The sequence below is a fragment of the Podarcis muralis genome, chromosome 11 (genome assembly GCF_964188315.1).
Source record: "Podarcis muralis chromosome 11, rPodMur119.hap1.1, whole genome shotgun sequence".
NCBI lineage: Eukaryota > Metazoa > Chordata > Lepidosauria > Squamata > Lacertidae > Podarcis > Podarcis muralis.
In genome coordinates, this window is record NC_135665.1 from 5,583,191 (window position 1) to 5,599,253 (window position 16,063).

Consider the following 16,063-nt stretch of genomic DNA (forward strand, 5'->3'; position numbering starts at 1 on the left):
GGTAAAACATGTATAAAACATGTATAAAATCCTGTCTGTTTTTGACTGCTAAACAAGTTGTAGTGATTTCTGTGGGGCTTTCTGCAAGTGTGTTAAGCATCACCAAGACGATCATTTGAGATTACAGTGTCATAGGAAAGAACAACCAGCATTCTTGCACATTAAAAGAAGCATTAACGTTGGAGGTGTAGTTTTCTTTTTAAATAAAATAGTTCAGAGTCGTGCCCCCCCCCTTTTTTTTGTCTGATCTGGATTTTGTGTGACTTAACAAAATAAAATTCTGACTAGAGGGCTGCTTGCTTGCTTGAAGTCATAGCAAACACTGGGATTACAGGCTGTGTTCCCTTTATCAGGACTCCACTTCTACCTTTCATTATGAGGTACTAACTTTCCTGCACCATTGAGACGGCAAGAAGGCTTATTCCCCCGTGTTTTCAATGTGAAATGACAGCAGACGTAACTAGCAAGAAGACCTGCTCATGCAGTGCTAACCCACCCAGCCTGCTCTTTCAAGTGGCACACTGGTGCAGCCACCCACAAACTTACCAACTTGAGAGTAATCACCCCTGTTTTCCGCTTCCCTCCATCAGGATAGTAAAGTGCTCATCAAAGATTAGGTCCTCTGGGAGAGACCTGGTGTTTGGAAAGGTCGCCTGGCACTGTTCCCAATTCACAAGACCCTTTTCACAACGTCTGTTGCAGCCTGCTGTCTCATGAAGTAGATATGGGGTTGTTTTGCAAGTGAGCCCTCCAGCCCACTGCTTACAGTGGAAGACGGGCAGAGATCTGCTTATGACTAAGTTCCACAAAGCCTGATGCCTAGATTATTTCCAAGTAGTTCATGTGCTGCTCTAATACTGTGCCAGGAGCAGAACTGTTTGCATCTATTTGTTGCGGAAGGAAATATGAGACCCTGTTTGTGGAGATAGAGCATTAGTTGTTGGTGATCTTCTCCAGGATGAGATATAAACACTTTCAGTCACCTTTCCTCCTCTTTTCTCTGATTTCAGAGCTCATCTGTGTCTCCATCAGCCAGTTTCAGAGCCTCTGAGAAGCACAGAAACTCAACAGACTACTCCTCTGAAAGCAAAAAACAGAAAACAGAAGAAAAAGAAATAGCAACTCGCTACGTGAGTGAAACCATCTGTATTTTGAACATTCCCCAATGCACCAAGGCTTCTGCATCTACTGCTGCCTCCTTCTCATACCCCAAGAAGGGGGATAGGGCAGAGATGGCTCCAGCTCTTCAGTGAAGGAATGTGCTGGGGCGTGCTTGGGCATGTGTTCCCAGTGAAGGCAGCTGTGCCATATCTTCTGTTCTAGATCACCTGTAAGGACCCTTCAGGAACCAGGGAAGGGAGATGGGTTGCAGTTACAGAGGTGGCAGATGGTGTCATAGGCAGTAGACTATGAGGAGAGCCGTACAGGCACTTCCTCGTAAAGGGCTGTGCTTTTACAAACTTGCCTTTATGGAATTCTGACAACACCCCTAATTGTGAGCCCCTAATTTAAATACTGAATTTCAGACAACTGGTCAAAATTGTTTTATCTCAGGAGGTTTTTGCACGCTGAATGTTTCTCAGATTTCTACATTTAAAAATAATGAGATTTTGTGTTCTTTGGATTTTAAATTTTGGAGGTTTAATGTTTTAAATTTTGTATCTTTGTTGTAAGCTGCTTTGAGACCTATGGTGAAAAAACAGGATATATATATATATTAATACATAATTTGCATAGCTTTAGTAAATAGTCACCTTCTAAAAGAGGCCAAGAGCTATTTTTTCTGCTGTGACCCACGGGAACTTGTATATGGCCCACCTAGCATGTCATTCATTCATCGTTGGCCCTTACATTTTTGTTGTCATAATCGTTTTGGCTGTGCAGCACTACCAGTCTTCGTATTTGATTAAAATATATATTGGTTGTGCAAGAAGTTACAGACCTATAGAATACTTACTCATTCTTCTTCACTGCAGGACAGTGATGGTGAAAAGAGTGACGACAACTTAGTGGTTGATGTTTCCAATGAGGTATGTGCAGTATCACTTTTGCTACCATCATTTATTGGGCTTGCTTCTTGAATACTTAGGCATTTGTTTTTGTTTTGCTCTGCTTCTGTTTTGAGAAGGAAAGGATAAATTTCTTCTCTTCATCAGACCCAATGGGAAAGCATCATCACTGTCATGTCCTCTGGGCTGGAAGTATGTTTCTTTGGCCATTTCTGCCAAAGGCAATAGTCAGAGGAGACATATGTCGCTCATCCAACCTACAGCAAATAGGATGCCCTGATTATAATTACAGTTTGTTTTCAGGATCCTTCATCACCACGAGGAAGCCCAGCACATTCTCCAAGGGAAAATGGCTTGGACAAGACCCGTCTACTCAAGAAAGATGCACCAATTAGCCCAGCCTCAATAGCATCTTCCAGCAGCACTCCTTCCTCCAAATCCAAAGAACTTAGCCTTGTAAGTGACTATACAATCTGTGCCCGTGCTCGTATCCCTGTGTGCACTGCTGGGTGCCTAAGTAGAGAGGGGGAAATAATGAGATGTGCCCCAGTTGCACATCTTGATACAAAACTGCCTTCAGTGCATTTCTACTTTAAAAAAAGAAAAAGCACATTGAAACCCAGGCTCTTTTTAGGTGATAGAGAGGGTTTGTTCTGCTAGCAGTGTCTGAAAATGATGTATATGCCTTTATTGTGATATATTTTTTTCATGCCAGGAAGCTTGCCATTCTGTGGATAAATAAGAGCACACAGGGGTTCTTTGAATATTTTTTTTCTATGGCAGTTTACAGTAAATTCAGCTTTCTACTTGGACGTGATTTGCTTCTTGGCATTATTTGTATTACTGGGCTATGTTCAACTACAATCATTTTCTATCTAAAAAGTAATCTGTCATTTACAAGAGCCTTTCTTGACTTGCATAACAAGTCATAATTCAGAAAAGGGCTGCTTGCAAAGCCAGAATAATGTGTTTCTGTGTTCGTACATACATATGCACATATGTGCACTGTGTGTAAAAGAGAGAGAGAGAGAGTAGAAAATGCCATGCCTTGCTCACATTTTTCTCAGAAAGACTGTTCTTGCTCTTCTCACACTATTGTCTAGAAGGTGCAGAGAATTGGAGGCAAATTTAGTAGTAGCCCTTAGTGCAAAATTGGTTCTGCAAAATCCCAGGCAGAATAAGGAGTTGGCATGTGACTAGTGACCTGAAACAGGGTATATGCATTTTTGCACCCCTGTTCCTATGTTGCAGTGCAAAAGTAGGGGAGGAAGGACTTAAGCAAGCCCCACGTCTCATCCTCACCTCCTCCATGAGACATTACCATATATTACATTAAGTTCTGGGCTGAATTACCATTGAACATTGCATATGTCACTGGTGCCTTGCAGAAAGGTAGATTCAGACAACCAGATTCAGACTCCTCCACCCGTACTCCTTGACTTCTTTTGTCTGAGTGCTGCAGAAATGCTGTTCTGATGTTTTACTCTCTGATGTTTTAGCCAATGTCGTAAATTTTGTACTTCATATTTTTCTTTTTCTGTAAGCTGTTTTAAGACACGTGGCAAAAAGCAAGATAGAAATTTCTTAAATAAATAATTCAGACAGACTGAACTAGGTTTTGCAGTTTGGTCGCCATCCCTTTTGGGTTCATTGGCACATTGGCAAAGCAGAGGAACTGTCTTGGGCACCAGACACACGGCAGCCAAGTCTGTTGACTACAATATAATGCTACTTTCATTGGGGTGACCCACAGGACCCCGTGGGCACCAAGGAGGGCTCCTATGGGCATACCTGAATGTGCAGGAACCCCATTGGTAACCACTATTTTAATTTGATCATAGGAGTTTTTGCACTTTGTTGAAGGAGTGTTGGCAGTGGGATCCATTAAATGTCAAATCCCTTCATTCAGTTATGCACATTTTGGGATAGAGAAGGAACATACCATTGCCTGATCTATCCTATGAATGTGGAGACCGGAAATATAATAGCCGAGTTAAAATCCTTTCCCATCCCATCACTGGGCACCTATCTTAGAAGTTACGGTTCCTCAGCTTCGTATTTCTGTCTGTGGGGCGATGACTTAGTGCTTCCAAAGCGATATGTACTGTAACTAAATAAATGATTATATAAGTAGGAGGGCCTAAAAATAACACCACTTAATGTCTGCCCTTTACCTTTCCTGGAAACACCTTAATGATCCAAACGAGACTGGCTTTTAATGCTAATTACAGCAAGCAAGTACTTGATTTTTTGTAATACAGACTGCTGGGAAGTCTGCCTATGTAGATCCCACTGAAATGAACTTCTGCAAGTTGCATTCGTTGTTGTTTTTGCACAAGCTGTAGCTGGATGATTGCACCCTTAGATGCCAGTAAGAGCAGATAAAAACTGAAAGAGAAACCACACAAGTCAACCCGTTCTAGATTGCGCTTTTGTCGATTGCCTTTTGCTGAAAATGTAAATAAACTACCTGTCTCTTTCCACATTAGAATGAGAAGTCCACCACCCCTGTGTCTAAATCGAGTACCCCCACTCCACGGACTGACGCTCCAACTCCCGGCAGTAATTCTACACCAGGATTGAGGCCTGTGCCTGGGAAGCCACCAGGAGTCGACCCATTAGGTTCGTAGACCACTTGAAGGAGGGGCTGCCCTCCTTTTTTTAAAGATCACATTGCTACTTTGCACTCTCTCGCCCATAAAGTGGTTGAGCTCAGATCTGGGTTCAGATTCCACACCTGCCCTGGGTTTGCTAGATGATTGTAAGCAACTCATTTCATGGTACAGCAGCAAAGGTCAAGACAAGGAAGCACTTTGGCCTTTACAAGTGATCAGTCAACATTTGCCTTCCGTTTTATGTCTGAGATTATTCACCTCTGCAGAAATGATGTTTGTTTGTTTGTTTATAAAAACATTTATGTAACACTGTAGCATAAAAACCTATCACAGCAGTTTACAACAATATAAAACCAAGAAATGACATTATAAAAGTCTTTTTTTAAAAAGCCAAGTTAAAAGCAAGCAAATAATAAACAAACATCAATAGACCACTGTGGGGTATACTCTCATTTGCCTACATAGGCCTGGCACAATGGAAAGGTTTTCAGCGGGTGTTTAATAGTGGGCACAGAAGGCTCCCACTGAATTTATGGGCAGTGTTCCACAGGACTGGGCCAATGACACTAAAGTATTGATTTCTCATTGTATCTCAGTCGGTGGAGCAGGAGACTCTTAATCTCAGGTTAATGGGTTCGAGCCCCACATTGGGCAAAAAGATTGCAGGGCATTGGGCTAGATGACCCTCAGGGTCCCTTCCAGCTCTCCAGTTCTCTGATGCCATCAGCCTCACCAACTCTGGGAATAACCAGAGATGCTGGGATATAAGGGTTCAGGTATCTTGGACCCAAGTTCTTCAGGGCTTTGGAAAGCAGTACAAGAACTTTCAGGCTCAGTAGCAGATAGGCAGCCGGTGCGGCTGTTTAAACAATGATGTCGCCTGTTCTCCCCCCCCCCCCTTCTATGTTTTGTAGCTTCAGGCCTAAGAACGCCCATGGCAGTACCTTGTCCTTACCCTGCCCCGTTTGGAATAGTGCCCCACGCTGGGATGAATGGGGAGCTGACCAGCCCTGGTGCGGCCTATGCAGGTCTCCATAACATCTCTCCTCAAATGAGTGCAGCAGCAGCTGCCGCCGCCGCCGCCGCAGCATATGGGAGATCTCCAGTGGTGAGTTTCTTTCTTCCTGGTTTGTATCCCATGCTCATTGTGCTCATTGTGTTCCTGAGTGGAAGGGGTTTGTTTTCAACCGAGGCACAAAAAGGGAGGTAGACTGCCCTAGAGAAGCAAAATAAACCAGGAGAGGCAGTATACCTCTGAATATCACCTGGTGGGAATGACAGGTGTCTGGCCATGGCTGGAAACAGGGTTTGGGAATAAGGGTCCTCTGCTTAATCCAGCAGGGATTCTTCTTATGTTCTTAAACCTTAGGGAGGACTCTTTTAAAGAAATGTTTGTGAGCCCCTGAGATTCAAAACTAATGGCTAGAATTCTATCATTCCCCATTAACGCTTTGAACTTTCTTTGTTCTGTTTGTGGGAAAACTTCAGGTTGGTTTTGATCCACATCATCATATGCGAGTCCCAGGCATCCCTCCCAATCTGACAGGCATCCCAGGAGGAAAACCGTGAGTGTTAAACGTACAAACTCAATCATATTATTAAGCTTTTGTTCCTTTTGCTTCCTCTGTGATACTGAATTCGATGCGTGGCAGAGGGTGGTTAATCCTCCTTTTAATCTTAAAAGCCTATTTGGCAGTTTTTCCCATAGGTGAATATGCGCCAAGGGTATCGGATGCTGTGGATAAAAGAGGCCATGGGGTAGGGGTTATCCTTCTGCAATGGGACGTGCTGGACCACAGTAGCTCAACTTGGCACAGAAATGCAAATTGCAAAAGGGCTCTCTAGTGTGCATGTCTTCAGTGTTCTGCCTCTCCGTTTTAAAAATAATTCCTTTGTGCACAAAAGAAGCCCTGCAATCAATTGCAGACTTACTGGATTCCATAAACAGCACTTTGCAGAGAAAGAAACAGCAAAATGTTCTGTTTGATTGAAAATACTAAAAAGAATTATGGTATTGTAATGTACAAATGCATCCTTGATGGAACTGACCAGAAAAGGTGACCTACTCTAACAAGCTTGGTTCACTGGGAGCTGGGCATGAAAGAATTATATAATTAATACTGAGTTTTCACTCACATTCCTCTTCAATGAAGTGAAAATAGACACAGTGGTCCCAGGGCATTCATTTGTGCATATATTTACGGCATTGCAATCCCCTTTTGCAAGCAAAAAAACAAAAAAAGCGAAAAGTGGCAGAGCTCTTGACGATAAGTAGTCATTCTTCACATGTTTATTTGGTTTTGGTTTTTTAAAAAACCCCAATCAGTTTATTTTTTGCACTTTCTAAGGCATAAATATTACATGTAAGAAAAACATTTAAAAGGCTTATGCTTCTTCACATGCCAGTATGTCTTATAATAAAGCTACAGCAAATAAGGCAGCAGAATTTCTTCTTCAGGAAAGATTTGTGATCCATTTTCAGTGGCCTGTGTGAGTTTTCCATTTGCGCACTACCTCCATGAATCTGCTAGCCTCCCCCATCCCTTCCATTAGCCATATATTTCCATATAATGTACTCCAGCTGAGCCTTCAATAAAGTTGTGAGCAATGACAGAAGCGCTCCGACACGTTGCATCTTAGAACAAAGCTGTTTTGAGCAGTGGAGCGCTCTCCCTAGCAGAGCTTTTGAGATGAAGTTGTTGATAGGTTATTCACAGGTGGTGTAACTGGCAGTCATATAACATGTTGTTCCTGGTGAGATGTACTGTTTGCCATGTTGGCTCAGCATTTATTGGTCTGCCATTTTGGCAATTCTTTCTGAAGAAAAATATATATAAACTCCTTGGTATTTGTGTCCAAGAAAAAATATTGCAAGGGGCTAGAATGAGTTAAGCCCAACTATGTTAAACTATGTTTCACAAATTGCGCCTTAGCCTGGATATTTTTTCTAAGTTAGGAGAGACGTTCTGCATCTATGTAAACCCTTTGTCTTGTGCATACCACACGTGTGGCTCATTGAAACCTGTTTTTCTCTCTTCTTCTTTCCCTAGGGCATACTCATTTCATGTAAGTGCAGATGGCCAAATGCAGCCTGTACCTTTCCCTCCTGATGCCCTCATTGGGCCAGGAATCCCACGTCACGCTCGGCAGATTAACACCCTGAACCACGGGGAAGTGGTCTGTGCAGTTACAATCAGCAACCCCACAAGGCATGTGTACACTGGTGGGAAAGGATGTGTCAAGGTCTGGGATATCAGTCATCCAGGCAACAAGAGCCCTGTCTCTCAGCTGGATTGCCTGGTGAGTAATGGCAGTCAAAAGGTCTTTAGAGAGTTGGTGCTGGCAGTGGTGAGGTGGCCATGGAGGCATAGAGACCATTGTTGGGTGGTTGGGGCATCTGTAAATTAGTCATCCAATTTGATGTTTCTGCATATAGTTTAAGTAGTATTAAAACCCAGTAATTTTGCCAGCTGCTTAATTCATCCATCACATATTTTAAACTCTGGGATTTAATTGAATTTCAAAGGAACCTGTCAACTTTTAATACAGGTTTCTGTTTGTGTATCTCTAAATTTAGGCTATACATTTTCTATAGAGGATGATTCTTCAGTTTTGGGTGCTTAACCAAGAAAAAACATCAACATTAGATATTTTTCAAATTATTACCTGCATTTGTTAAAAGTGACATTTATTGTGGTTGCAATCCAGTTAAAGAAATTTTAACTGGCTAATCATGATGTTAGGAGATTACCTAGTTCATCATTTTATTAGGTTAACATGAATTTGCATCTGAGTAAAAGCAATAATTGTGACGCAAGAAACATATTTTGTTTTTTTAAGATGATGCACACAATAACACCTATAATTATACAAGATTTTAATAAATAAGAGAAAAATTGTCAGATTTGAGAAGCATTGTTGTTCTAGCTTTTGGTTCATTATCTTTTCCCCATTTTTGACCTGATACTTTCTTCCCCTGTATTGCTACTATTATAATGCTGAAAATACTTGCCAGATCTTTGTTTCTTGATTTTTCTTATTTCTTGGCAGCGGTGGTAGATTTTATAAAGTCACTGTCTGCTGAGAGTGACGTTAGTCTCCTTCAAGGGGTTAAAATAACAGAAACACAAACTTCCTCAAAAAAATTGTAGGCTTCCGTAAGCACTCAAAAGACTCGCAAGCTCTGAACTGTTTGGGGCTGGGCACAGGCCTGCATGTGCGTTTTGATACTAATTAAGATTAAATATCTCTCACTGCTGAATTTTGTAGATCAAGTTTAAGTACTTCCCTAATGTCGTGTAATTTTCTGGCATTAATCCACTTTATCATTGTCATAAGTATAAATGGCTCATTAAAACCAAGAGGGAATACAATACTTTTATGGATTCCTGCTCTCGTGTTAATGCTGTTTTCCTTTCCTCATGAGTAATCTCTTGATGGCTTCTGTCTCTACAGAACAGAGATAACTACATCCGCTCCTGCAGATTGCTCCCCGACGGCCGCACCCTGATTGTTGGCGGGGAAGCCAGCACGTTATCCATTTGGGACCTGGCAGCTCCAACTCCGCGTATAAAAGCAGAGTTGACGTCCTCGGCTCCTGCCTGCTATGCTCTGGCAATCAGCCCCGATTCCAAGGTCTGCTTCTCCTGCTGTAGCGATGGGAACATTGCAGTCTGGGATCTGCACAATCAGACTCTGGTCAGGTAGGTCAGCTTAAGACGGATTGTCAAGCCAACTCTAAATGTGTTCACCATACTCTGTGTTTGCACTGTAAATGTGTTCACCATACTCTGTGTTTGCACTGGGGGTGTCATGTGGTTGGAGCTATAGCAAATGAAGCAGCCATAAACTTGAAAGGTCAATAGTTGTTTGCGCATTAGGCTTCCAGAATCATGAATTATTACCTTTAATGCTGGATTATTTGGGTGGGAAGAGTCCTAGGGCCTATTTCAGCCTTCCACTACCCATTCTGCCAGTGTTTCCCCATTCTGTCAAAGGAGACATTTCTAGGCAGTTGCTACCTGTGAAGCAGCAGCCATTGCAGACGGTGTGTGTGTGTGTAGTCCAAAGGTTAGAATTAGATTTTTGATTGGTGCTGGAACGAATAAGAGTATTAGTATTAAAATGCACAGTATGGCTCAAGTGGCCTACTAATTTGTTATTTTTGTGCAGACATAGTGGAAACAAGGGCTGTAGCTCAGGGCTGGGGAAGAGACCTGTCTTGAAATCCTGGAAAACTACTTCCAGTCAGACCATACTGAGCTAGATGGGTAAATTGTCTGATTCTGTTTAAAACAGCTTCCTGCCAAAATTATGTATATGCATTAATGGCTGAATAAAAGACCCTGGTGTTTGTAGTCTCTGAAATTAGATTGTGTGAACATGTATACTTGATTTTGAGTGGCTGTCAGAAAGAACCAGTCATGTGAATTCCTATACTTTCTTTTTTCCTTTGTTTCTTCTTCATTGGCTCATTATGAGTCCTTTGGGGCTTGGGTGGAAAAATTGATTTTTTTAAAAAAAAAATGAATTCATTTTGCTCCTGAGATCTGAGGGCAGGACAGGCAGTAAACCTAATTAAATACAGATGAGAGTTTAAGTACCTCCAAGCTGGGAATTCTTTGAGATGCATTGGTTTGCTGTTACCTCCAGTGGAAAAGAAGGCTAAACAAAAACTAATAGCCTATGCAAAATCTGAAGGGTAATAATACATGGAAAACATGGGTTGTCCTCAGCTAATAATCATGTTCTGTGTTAAAGCCACTCTACCGGGGGGGGGGGGGGTACAGGAAATGCAGTGATTGGGTTGCCAGAGAGAGAGAGGTGTACATATGTTGGATCTTTTAAAACGGATTTTCTTGAAACTGCATAGTTTTTTTAATGGGTTCCTCACCAACCACCATCATACCGCAGATCACATCTATCTCTACTGACTAAAGAGCACAAATTGTGGATCTGGTGCTTTCTCGCACTACCTTGATGCAAAAACATGGATCATGTAATTTGTTTTCAGGATACATCCAAAATTTAAAATTGTGTGTGTGTGTGTGTGTGTGTGTGTGTGTGTGTGTGTGTGTGAAATTCCTGCCTCAATTCATACTTCTTTTGAAAGTGATGGCACTTTTGCCTTGTTTTGACATTTCCAGGCAATTCCAGGGCCACACAGACGGAGCCAGTTGTATTGATATTTCAAATGACGGCACTAAGCTCTGGACAGGAGGCCTGGACAACACAGTGAGATCCTGGGACCTAAGAGAAGGCAGGCAGCTACAGCAACACGACTTCACATCACAGGTGAAGAATTCACGACAAGTTAAAAGCAGTCTGTGATGTTTTTATATTTTAAAAATCAAGGTTCTTAAAGCAGGCTTGAAGAACAGCCACAGAAGAATCTTTTCCTTTGGCTTTTGCATCCTTTAACTGGTGTGTGTAGGGCTCCTGTAGATGATCGGCTATCTATAGGTCCTATTCCAAGATAACCTGTATGAAAATGCTACTTCAGCCCATCTCAGAATTAAGATGTAGGTCTCGATCAGTGCCGTAAGTTACACAGTTAATTGAGTTTTGTTTATCTGAGCTGCTGTCTCTTGAACTAGTGCTGTCGCTTCATTAGCATCTCTTTGAAAAATAAAAAACTGTGTTAGACCAAATTATCTTCCCAACAGCAGTAAATTCCGTCACCGAGACAGGTGTGTAAAGCTTTCATTAAGCATCAACCTGTGTACTATTTTAATTGCAGATCTTCTCACTGGGTTATTGCCCAACTGGAGAATGGTTGGCAGTAGGAATGGAGAACAGCAATGTTGAAGTGCTGCATGTCACAAAACCAGACAAGTATCAACTTCATCTTCATGAGAGTTGTGTGTTATCCCTGAAGTTCGCTCACTGCGGTAAGCAGTTCAGTATACAGTCGCGCCATCTTCCGAACCTGCTTCCCGTAAAAACCAAGAAGGGAGAATCAAATGGCAGATATTTAATTGTACATGTATGGTTGACTTTTGTTTTGGTGAGCCGTTCAGCTGCAGATCATTGTTTCAACCAGGGACAAAGAATGGATGGGAAGGGGAGAAGAGAATAGATTTTGTTGATGTGCAGATTAATCAATTGGAAAACTGCTTCTAATTATTTTTAAATCTGATTTCAGGCAAATGGTTTGTAAGCACTGGAAAAGACAACCTTCTGAATGCTTGGAGAACACCTTATGGAGCCAGCATATTCCAGGTAAAAATCATAGAGGTGGGATGTTAACCACAAACGAAGCAGCCTTATACCAATGGTTTGTCATAGGACCTTGTAGAGTTTCTGTCAGCGAACATTCAGCAACCTCCCTTTGCAAAGCGACATTTTACCACCCTTTTTCCATAACTCCACCTTATTCTTTCTTTCTGCTGCAGACTTTGGCAGTTCTCAATGTTTCCTTCAGTGTTCTCCTTAGATACACAGTTTTTCTTTCTTTGCCATTTTGGCACGGCATTCCTTCATTTGCCACAAAGGCTATTTTTCACAACCGGTCAGAAAAATAGTGATTGGGTAACATGATTGTAACATGATTGATACATGTAAGACAAGCTTGCACATTGTTCAAGTCTATGGCTAATTTTTGTGCTGTGGGGGTATATGTTAAATACAATTCATGAAGTTCTGCACGTTCCTTCCCAAATTGCCTGCTTTGGGGCTAATTTTTAGCCTGTTGGTTAACTTGATGACATCACATTAGCTGTTTCTGTTTCCCCATTAACTACTGAAGGAATTAATTGGGTGCTGTGTAACAAAGTAGGTTCTTAACTTATCTTGGTTTTAATCTCTGGAGGACAGTTGATGTAAACAATAACATGATCAATGTCTCAGGTCTGCAGAGTTTACTAAGGGTGCAGAAACAGAATGACGTTAGGAAGGAAGCAAAAATGGCTAGACCATTCTGAAAAAGTCTTGTTTGAAGGGAAGAGTTTAATATTGCAATTTTTTGTGCAAAGGATGGTTAACTCTCTTTCTCTCTCTCTTTTCTTTTTTCAGTCCAAAGAGTCATCTTCTGTGCTTAGCTGTGATATCTCTGTGGATGACAAATACATTGTTACCGGTTCTGGGGACAAGAAGGCTACAGTCTATGAAGTTATTTATTAGAGACAAATCTGAATGAGAACTGTACTCCTCCTTGTAGCACTTTGCTGTATATTTTTCTTCTCTCTCTCTCTCTTTCTCTCTTTCCTTCCCAAAGTGAGGACGGAAACTGTTCATCACAATAGTGGACTTTCCCCACCAGACTTGCTATTTAATATCAGACACCCATTAAGGACTTGTAATACCAAATCTCCAGCTATCTACTTGGAAGAAGATGGAATAAGCATACCTAACAGGGAACTGACTCTTTCAATTGTGTATCATAGCTGTAATGTATTTATTTTGTTTAAAGAAAATCTTTTTAACAAGGAACTGACTAAATAAAGTAGTCTGCTTCTGCCTTGGATTTAAAGGTATGTTGCATTCTCAATGTTCGTATTGTTTGTGTGGGATGAGGCTATTTGGGAAAGAATGGGAATTTACCATTTATTACCTAGTGTACACATCTGCACCAATTCTGATCTCAAACGAGTGCTTCATTAAACTCTATTGTTTAATAAATAATGCATAATTTATTATGAGAGGTGATAAACTTGTTCAGATGAAAGTCTAGGAAAACAGGGACTGCAGAAGATCTCGCCTGACTTGCCTCGCCTTTGGCCTTGCCAGACAGCCATGGATGGCCTTGAAATTTGAAAGGTCCGCTACATGTTAAAACAGACAATGGTCCAATTTGCACTATAACTAAACTAGGATTTATCATTGCGGCCCTGAGGGCTTGTTTGTTCTCCCTCACTCTCCACCTCTGGTGGAAACTTTCACTTCTGTTTTTAACAAATTGCAGTTGTCCCTCCCAGTCCAAATCCAGATAAACTGATCAATGTTGACTATGGATTAGGGAAGAAAGCCAACTTCAAAGCACGGTGCATGATCCGGGCTTATTTCCCTATATGTTGGTGCTGTGCTCCTTTGATTTTATATGCATAGGCCTTATGCAAACCTTGCGCCTGGGGGGGGGGGGGGCATAGCAGGTCCAGAGGCAAGTCAGAGCTAGACACAAAATGGCCAATGCTCTTCCCCTGCTTCTCCAGACCCAGGCCAATCCAGACATAGTCAAGCATAAGTTTTTCTGGCTGTCTTGAAATTTTATACGGACAAACATGCTGACTGGAAATTTGAAAGGGGAAAAAATTGGTAGTTCTATATCAAAACTGGGTTATATTATTGCCACTTCTGCTCTCAAATGGGTGTTGGTTTAATCTCAGGAGGCTACACACAGTGGGGTCTTGCCTGCTTCACCTACTGTATTTTGGGGCTCATTCAGTAACTGATTTATCAATGGCAAGTTCAAGTGACATATGACGAGGGTTTCAAAAAAATACGCCCAAAATAGAATTGCTATATTAATCTGCCTTTTTACAGTGTTTTGTAAACAGTGCTGTGTATGTTGTTGTTCTTTTGAAACAAGTGCAATGTGTTGCCCAAAATGATGAATATCACTTCTCTTTTGTATATTTCAGAGAGAAGTACAATAATGTGTCTCCAAGAATGACCTTCATCCCTTCTGGACATTTTTGCCACATTTCTTTGAAAGGGGAGATGTGAGTCTTTGGGCAATTCTGCAGTTACAAAGATTACAGAAAAATATTTGATATATTCATTGGAAATGGCACTGAGAAGGGAACGGATTCTACAAGTGTACAAACTATAAAAGCGAGGACCTCAGAGGTAGGATTTAGAAGAGCACTCATTCTGAAGTGCAGAACAGAATGGATTTTCACTCGGGAGAAGGACTTGTGTTATTTACCGCCAGTTTTACCCAAGTCTTAGTTGAACGTCCCTGAAATGGACGCAGGCTGAGCCATTGTGCCAGAAACATTGTGTTATCTTTTTATGTTGTTGTTGTTGCTGTTAAACTATGACCTGTGACTCATTTTTTTTTTTTTTGAATGCTTAAAAAAAATCTTTTAAGTCTGTGGATCTGCTGATGTACAGTGCCTTTGCTGCTATGGATCAAAATCAAAAGAACTGTGTAGATAAATCTTTATTGTGTAAGTAGAAATTTACTTAATTTCATACTAGAAATGGGTTAATGCTGCAAGTTGAAATGGACTGTTCATTGAAGTTCCAAATGTGGTAGCAAAAAAAAGATAATAATTGTGTTAAGTGCTCAGTGTTTGATGTCATTAACAGTTTCGTAATACTCTACAGTGTAGAAAGATTTTGATACTAAACTGTGTCATTGTACATAGTTCTAATGCATTGTATTGACCACAAGTACTTCTATAATGGTAGATTATCGTTTGTGCATTCAAACTTTTAAGCATTAAACATAAGTAACTTGTAAGATGTGGTTTTTCTAATTTCCCTCCTTCTGTGTGTGACAAAAATGAGCCCAACCGACAGGCATAAAACCTTTTTAAGCCCACACGATGAACAGTGTGTGTGTTAGAAAGAACTTCTCACCCATGTGCGTCTGTTTTCCCATTTATGAACAGAAGAGAGATATGAAATGCAGTTTTTGCCAACTTCATGAGCATTGCAGGATTCAGCTCCCATTTATGTGCCCTTCTTCAGGGAGTTTGTATACTGCAAACGTAAAGTGTTTGGTAGTCATTTCCTGGGGAAAATTAGGAAATGCAATTTTGTAAGAGAGAGTTAGAAGTGTCTGTTAGAAAATTCTCAGCATTCTCACCAAATTAACAGTTCTTTACATTTGTTATCATTTGCGGGAAGGCACAACAGTAAAACCAGTTGTATAAAATGGATAGAGGTTTGTGGTGTAAATCCACCCTTCCTTTCTATCTATTTCTTGTAATTTTGTCGATTGGGTGTGGAAGCAGGTAATGTTCCACACCCAAAGAACAATCCTCCCCCTTCTCTCCTCAGGAACTCTGATATAATTTTGTATTGAGAAGAATGCAATCCATTTTCCTTTGGTTCTATGGCATTATGTGTAATTGACATGATCACATGGGTGGGGAACTTTAAAAAAAAAAATCTGGGTTGGCAGCCTAGATTGAAGCTTGCTTGGGGCAAAGTGATTTGTATGAGTGCTCTAATTCACTTTGCAACTGGTCAGACTGTTCTAGGGCTGTTTAAGGTGGCACATTCAATGGCAAGATGATCTTGGTAGCATACTCTTACCATCTCTGTGCATTTGCACTCTTCAAGGCTGACTTGTGATCAGAATGAACAGAAAGCAGCCTACTGCACATTTAAGGGTTGTGCTAATCAGCTCTCAATGATAGTTGTGTGATAGTTGTCCCATCTTGCCCTGTTGCTGCCATTGAATTTAAAGCCTTGACCGTAAAGCAATCCTTCAAACTGCTTTATTCCGAACATCGATGAGGCCGCTCTGCTTTGTATGGCCTTCCCTTG

General features: G+C 41.2%; 1 protein-coding gene across 10 annotated transcripts in view; it reads left to right on the forward strand.

Moving 5' to 3' along the window:
- The window catches only part of LOC114606126 (transducin-like enhancer protein 4), a 132,689-nt gene extending 117,660 nt beyond the window's left edge, over positions 1-15,029 (forward strand). For all 10 annotated transcript variants that reach the window (XM_028747911.2, XM_028747912.2, XM_028747915.2 and 7 more), the window contains 13 exons: positions 1,011-1,130; positions 1,977-2,030; positions 2,313-2,465; positions 4,499-4,631; positions 5,539-5,732; positions 6,113-6,189; positions 7,675-7,924; positions 9,080-9,327; positions 10,771-10,918; positions 11,364-11,514; positions 11,769-11,845; positions 12,638-13,095; positions 14,203-15,029. In XM_028747911.2, coding sequence (XP_028603744.1) covers positions 1,011-1,130; positions 1,977-2,030; positions 2,313-2,465; positions 4,499-4,631; positions 5,539-5,732; positions 6,113-6,189; positions 7,675-7,924; positions 9,080-9,327; positions 10,771-10,918; positions 11,364-11,514; positions 11,769-11,845; positions 12,638-12,745 — 1,713 coding nt within the window. In that variant the 3' untranslated portion in view covers positions 12,746-13,095; positions 14,203-15,029. The remainder of the gene's footprint in view (positions 1-1,010; positions 1,131-1,976; positions 2,031-2,312; positions 2,466-4,498; positions 4,632-5,538; positions 5,733-6,112; positions 6,190-7,674; positions 7,925-9,079; positions 9,328-10,770; positions 10,919-11,363; positions 11,515-11,768; positions 11,846-12,637; positions 13,096-14,202) is intronic.
- Positions 15,030-16,063: the final 1,034 nt, after the last annotated feature.